We start from the raw sequence: 6,407 nt of genomic DNA, 5'->3' as shown, positions 1-6,407 counted from the left end.
ATATTATAACGCGAATTTTTCTTTTAATGTATAAGAAATTTGGATATAAAAATGATCAGTTATTTTTTTGTTTTTACAATTTGTAGTATTATTATTATTATTTGTATGTGTAGTATCGTCGATATGTTTTGTTAATATTTCCAATTGAAACTTTTTGTTGTTATTTTTTTCTTTTTTCATTTTTACAAGGGAAAAGTTGAATTTTGTATTTGTATGTCACTTCGATTTGAATTTGATAAATTTTTGATGTCACAACCCATATAGCTTTGAAACGTGAATATCCATTTCGTTTAAAAAAAACATATTTTAAATAAATATTTATTTTCTACGAACGCGCGTGTAACGTTGAATTTTGATCCGTTATGTTTTCGCAACTACAATTTGACAAAGTTTTGACAATTACGAAATAGTTTTGGTACGTAAATCTCTTTTTTAATTTAAAAAAAAAAAATCACAAAAAAAAAATGAAACATGTCAAATGTTTCTACGTATACGTTTACTCTCTTGACAATAAATAAAATAATGTTCGCACATTGTAAAACGAATATAATTCCTTTTATCTAACAATCTCTTTTTTTTCTTTTTTTTATTATACAAATATATCTTTGATTTAATTTTCAAAAATATTTTATAAGAGATTTAATTTATTATTAAAACAAAAAAAATCGTTTTATATATATTACGGTTGATACAATATTATTTATTTTTGAACTATGGGTTAAATAATTACGAGAAAATGTCCCTAAATCAATTGATTAGAATTACGAGACCAGGTTTATCATTGAAAATGTAATTTTCTCTTGATACGATACCAAGATAATGGTTCCCTTATTTGTATCCACCCTGACGATACCTTAGGTGAGTAAACTATTATTCAACGTAGCCACAGATGCGGTTAGGATTGAGAAACGTAATTCCTCCACTCCACCCCCGCGAACTCTGCGGCTAAGGAGAATGAGAAACCGAACGATTCGATTCTATATCGAATACAATCGATTTAAAAAACCTTCTTCTCAAATACAACGATATCAAAATAAAATCTACTGATTAAACTTATTTTAATATTATTATTATTATTATTATTATTATTATTATTATAATTAAAATTTTGTATAAGCTCGCACATTATAATTATAAAAAAAATTCGAAAAATGACATATCTCATTTATTACATTTGTACATACGCAAATTAAATTATAAACAAGCATATATATATATATTATTCTCAACATTTTATTTTCTACCAAAATTTTCAAGTGTTAAAAAATATCATCTCTAATAATTATTATTTTCTATACTTACATCACAAATCATATATATATATATAGAATTATATATAATAATAATAAATATATATAATTTATTTTCTACGTTCGTTCTAATTTCAATATTAATACACCCAAATATTACACACAGTTTCCTTCTTTAAAAAAAAAAAAAAAATAATTATTCAAATATTATCCATATTAATTTCCATATATTATACCTTAATTTCTCTTCAAAAAAATACAAAAAATAAGGCTAGAAAAATAGAAAAAGAAAATCGGAGGGGAAACAGTTAGAGAACACCACCCTTATTTTTTCTTCTTCTTCTTCTTTCTTCGTGACGTGTTTTTTCCACTTTCTTACAATTCTTCCTTTCCTATATTACTTTTGCTTTAGCATGATCAATTTGTCGACTGGTTGGCGTCAATTTATCCAAGACCCCCCTCACCCTTCGTCCCCACTCAAGCCCTGACAACCCGTAGGAGGTTATTTCCGTCTGGTGATGGTCGGCCTCGAGCTGGAAAACTCTTTGGTAGGGTTGGTGGGTACGTATTAAGGTATAACAACACTGAATACAATAGACTATGGATAGGAAGCCAGTGTTTTAAAGAGCGTATCGAGGTAATTCGTGCCTTCGCCGTGGTAGCACAAGGTCAGGAAAATCGATAGAACGCAGACAACGAGGTAACGATGCCACCAACCGATACACCAAACACCTTATTCGATGTTTAATACTATTCCATCTAACGGGTTAATACTATATGTTTATCTTATTTTTTGTACAAAACAAACGTGTCAATTTTCGCGCAAAACAAACGCAATTCTTTATTTTTCTATCACTTATTTACACACATTCATATCTCCTAGTATTTTATTTTTCTTTCTTTTTTTTTTTGTGCGTGCAAATATGCATCAATTTATTAACGTATATATACATGTGTATGTTATGATTATATATATATATATATTTGTAATGTAATTATAGAAAATAATAATTATTAGAGATGATATTATTTAACACTTAAACTTTTTTGTAGAAAATAAAATGTAATATATATTATGTTGAGAATAAATGTTAAGAACGGTGGTGATGGTGGTAGTTTTCAGTTATATGGGAAAAGAAAAGTATGCTGTAAAAAGGTATCTATTAATTGTTACGGTCAGGAATAATGTACGACAAAGGTTTGTTTATTTAAAAAATTGATGTAAAAGCGGTATCCTAGATATATATATATGTGTGTGTATAGTTGTGAAGGACTGTCTCGCAAAGTGCATAATTTTATTTCGTTCGAGGAGAGTTTAATAGAATTAACGTTGCTTTGAAAACGAATCCCAAATGCATTTGACGAAATGATTTGTCAACGACGTTAAGTTAACCTTTGATACACACGTTGGACGTAACTTTTTGTTATATTGTAAAACTATAACAACGTAATGGTTATTTAATTTTAACTTTAATTCTATTAAAAAAAAAAACGTTTAACTAGAAAAGGCTAATTTATTTTATTGGTTTATTCGTAACTATTAAATCTAATTAATTATTATTTTCTTTATATTACATAGACGTAGAGAAGAGTTTTTATTTAATTCGCAAAAAATATTATACAAAGTATTGCAATTAAAAAAGTTGTAACAAGTTATTAGAGATAAATTAAAAAAGACTATTTTCCGATGAATTATTTAAGAGCAAAGTTTCGATGTGAATTCCCCATTCCCATTTAATTTGACTTTACTTAAACATTAACTCCCCCCCGCCTCCACCCCCACCCCGACCTTTATTAATTATACTTCAAACTAAATACCAATCGAAACTCTTAGAAATGAACGTCTGTAATGATTAATTAACTTTCATATAATTATAATCATTTATATATATATATATATAAAATCTTTAAATTAATGTATTGTAAAATAATACATTTTTCGATGGGTTAAATTATTTATTCAATTTCAATTATAAACCACAGTGTAATTATTATTTAAAGAGAAAAAAAAAAACTTATCAGTTCCTATGAATAATTTAAAGAAAAACAAAATATAAGAAAGATAAAGTTTTCTTATTATAATTTTTTCCCGTTCATTTATACTTTTTTATTACGATATTAGTATCTCGTAAAAACAAATATAAAAAATACAATAAAAAGAATTATTACTAAAAGTAATTGTACCCCAATAGTACTCGAAAGTATCGTTGAAAATCAAGATAAATAAAGGAAAGTATTTGGCAGCGCGAGGGCGTGTATTAACGTTGAAAAAACTTTCTACCCTTTTTCCTTTTTTTCTTTCTTTTTTTTTTGTTTTCTCTCTCTTAACTATCGAATAAAAACAACGAGAAGTACTTGCCTTCAAGGATCTCTCCTTTTTTCGCTAGTATCAGTTGAATTGCACCGGAACTACTCATCTCTTCTTCGTGTTTCTTTTTTCTTTTTTTTTTTTTCAATTTTCTTTCTTTCCTTTCCTTTTATTTCTCTTTCTTCGATTCTTCAATTTCACAGTTCGTTCCTTTAACGTTAACAAATTTTCGAATCTCTCGCACTACTATTCACTCGCGATCATTAAAAATTCTACAACATGTGTGACACGTCGAGTAGGAAAAAGAAAAAAAAAAAAAACAAAATCGAAAGATGATTGCGTGAGGAAAATAATAAAAAAATAAAACGAAGGAAACACACACACACACATTTAATAAAATTCCCAAAATGTTCTCATTCGATTCACGGAATGAATCCAATCTCTATGAACAAACTAATCTATATTATTTTTTCTCATTCTATCTCCTTTCAAACTCCCACTTCCACGTGTTTTATCTAAAAGATCCACACACGCACACACACACACATACACGTATACACATGCAAGAGAAAGAAAACGAACGAATAGCATTCGTTATCACAAACCAACGAGACTATACCGATTCGATGATGTTCACTTCCAACGGTAAATAGTTTAGAACTTATTATCGAAAATCTTTTTTTTTTTTTTTCTTTTTTCTTTTTCTTTGTATACGAGTGTTATCGTAAAAAATAAGATCTCTAACACATATCAAAGAAATTGATATAAAAGTGAAAAGTATATTTTTCTCGATTAAAATTCGTTTTTGATTGACATCATCTTCACCAATAACAACGCGTGTTACATTTGATTTTTTTTTACTTCCACCACGTTTCTATTTTAATTTTTTTTTTTTTTTATCCTTATTTTATATAAATTTTCCACGAGAAAATACAAGTATTATAGTATGAAAGAGGTTACACGATTGGAACGATAAAACGAAATAAACCGGGTCACTCGGTCCTCCTTCGTTTATAACATCCACCATACCCTCCTCCTACTACTTCCCCCTCATCCTCACGTTCAACCTTCCCTGTACCTTTTTACCCTAACCTTTTTCTTTTTCTTTCTTCTATTATTTCTTTCCCCTATTTTTCTGTCCTTCTCGTTCGATGTTCGATGAAACATTAGACACGTTCGTCCATATTTTCTTTTCATCATATATTTCTTTTTTCTTTTTCTTGCAAAATTATTTGTCAATCAATTTAAATACTTTTTTTCGTTTTTCATTTGGTGGTGGCTTATATTAATTATATATATATATATATATATATATATATATATATGTGTGTGTAAGTTTAATACACGTTAAGCGCAGTGTACACAACCGTTTATTTGAAGACACTTACAATGGTTCCTACATACGTGTACGTGTTAGTGTTTGTTTTGAGAGAATACGTATGCATGTATATGTACGTGTATGTTTTGTATGCAGATGCATCAACGGTACTGCTTTGTTCATGAAATTCCACGTTTTAATTACGAATCCTCGAACGAACGAGCAAAAGACAGAAAGAAAGAAACAAAATTAATAATTAAACAAAAGGGAACGGATAATTGTGTTGTTGAATATCGTACCTTTAAATTATAAGTTAAGAAAAGTAAAGAAGAATATACTCGAGAAAACAAAAATTACGATATAAATAATTATTCTTGAGATAGGAAGAGCAACAGGTAATCAAGGAAAAGATGAAATAACAAAAACTAGGCGTCTAGGTTTCGATCAAAAATCGATTATTATTTTCCCGCACGTATACTATAAACGATATCAATTATCGAAACTTTATGGGGACTAGGTGGGTGAGTAGGGGGCTTTGACAGTTATATATTCGTAATTAACGAAACGAATGGCCGACGAATGTGTAGAAGAGGTGGAGTGATTTTCGTCGACGTGAACGATTTGCCACAAATCGATAGTCAATTACCGTTCCTCTCACACAGATACACACACATACTTACTCACATTCTATCTTTCTTTTTATTTCTCTCTCTCTCTCTCATTCTCAAAGGTCATCCATACGATACGCATAGAATTGACAGTATCAGTAATTTCCTATTTCTATTTCTACTAGCAATAGTAATAATAATAATAATAATAATAGTAATAGTAATAAGTAATATATTTTAATTAGTAACGAACTCCAATGAGTCATACGAAATATTCGCGAATTCTAATACACAATTTATAATTACGTATATATAAATGTATTATTATATATGCATATGAAAGTGTATTTTTTTTCAGTATAATCGCGGAATTGTAATTCACTGTCATACGATTATAAGTCAAACAAATCCGATGTGATAAAAGAACAAAAAAAAAAAAAAGAAAAGAAACGTTTTTAATTCGACAAGTAAAACAAATAAAATTTGGTTATCCTTAATGCACAAAATAATTATCTTTTCCGCAGATAATAACGAAAAAGGAATTAATCCAAATGTCGATATAACGATAAGATAAGAAGGATTACTCATTATTATTATTATTATTATTATTATTATTATTACTCGTACAAGAATATAAGATAACGATTAATCGAAAAGAAAAATATCATTCGTACTTCTCTAAGCGTTTGTTCTTTTTTTCTATGTTTGAAGACAAAATTCGTGCAAGAAAAAAAAAATAAAAAAATAAAAAAAGATGAAAAAAGACACGAAAGAAAAAGTTGGAAAGAAACTCGCGTACAAGAAGAAGAAAAAAAAAATGCGTCAGACGATAGGATTGCGCATACGAAATGAAACGAAACGATTCGTGTGCAAGTGCATCCTATTTTTCTTTTTTTTTTTTTTTTTTTTTTTTTTTTTCTTTT

At 28.1% G+C, this 6,407-nt stretch overlaps 2 protein-coding genes across 6 annotated transcripts in view; one reads left to right on the top strand and one right to left on the bottom strand.

The window, feature by feature from the left end:
- LOC106793319 (bromodomain-containing protein 7) overlaps positions 1-6,407 on the top strand; it is a 53,447-nt gene that overhangs the window by 11,224 nt on the left and 35,816 nt on the right. The gene's annotated exons all lie outside the window — the stretch shown is intronic.
- Positions 1-6,407, bottom strand: part of LOC106793318 (solute carrier family 12 member 4) — an 81,109-nt gene that overhangs the window by 46,504 nt on the left and 28,198 nt on the right. The window contains exon 1 of one of the 4 annotated variants that reach the window (XM_014760135.1): positions 3,610-3,858. The exons of the other annotated variants lie outside the window; for them this stretch is intronic. Within the exon in view, the coding sequence (XP_014615621.1) occupies positions 3,610-3,667 (58 nt within the window). The 5' untranslated portion in view covers positions 3,668-3,858. Of the gene's footprint in view, positions 1-3,609; positions 3,859-6,407 lie in introns of those variants that run through there. 4 annotated transcript variants of the gene reach the window in all.

The sequence above is a fragment of the Polistes canadensis genome, unplaced genomic scaffold (assembly GCF_001313835.1).
Source record: "Polistes canadensis isolate GaletaPanama2010 unplaced genomic scaffold, ASM131383v1 scaffold_13, whole genome shotgun sequence".
Taxonomy (NCBI): Eukaryota; Metazoa; Arthropoda; class Insecta; order Hymenoptera; family Vespidae; genus Polistes; species Polistes canadensis.
Note: the sequence above shows the minus strand (reverse complement) of the source record. Positions and strands in the feature narration are given on the sequence as shown.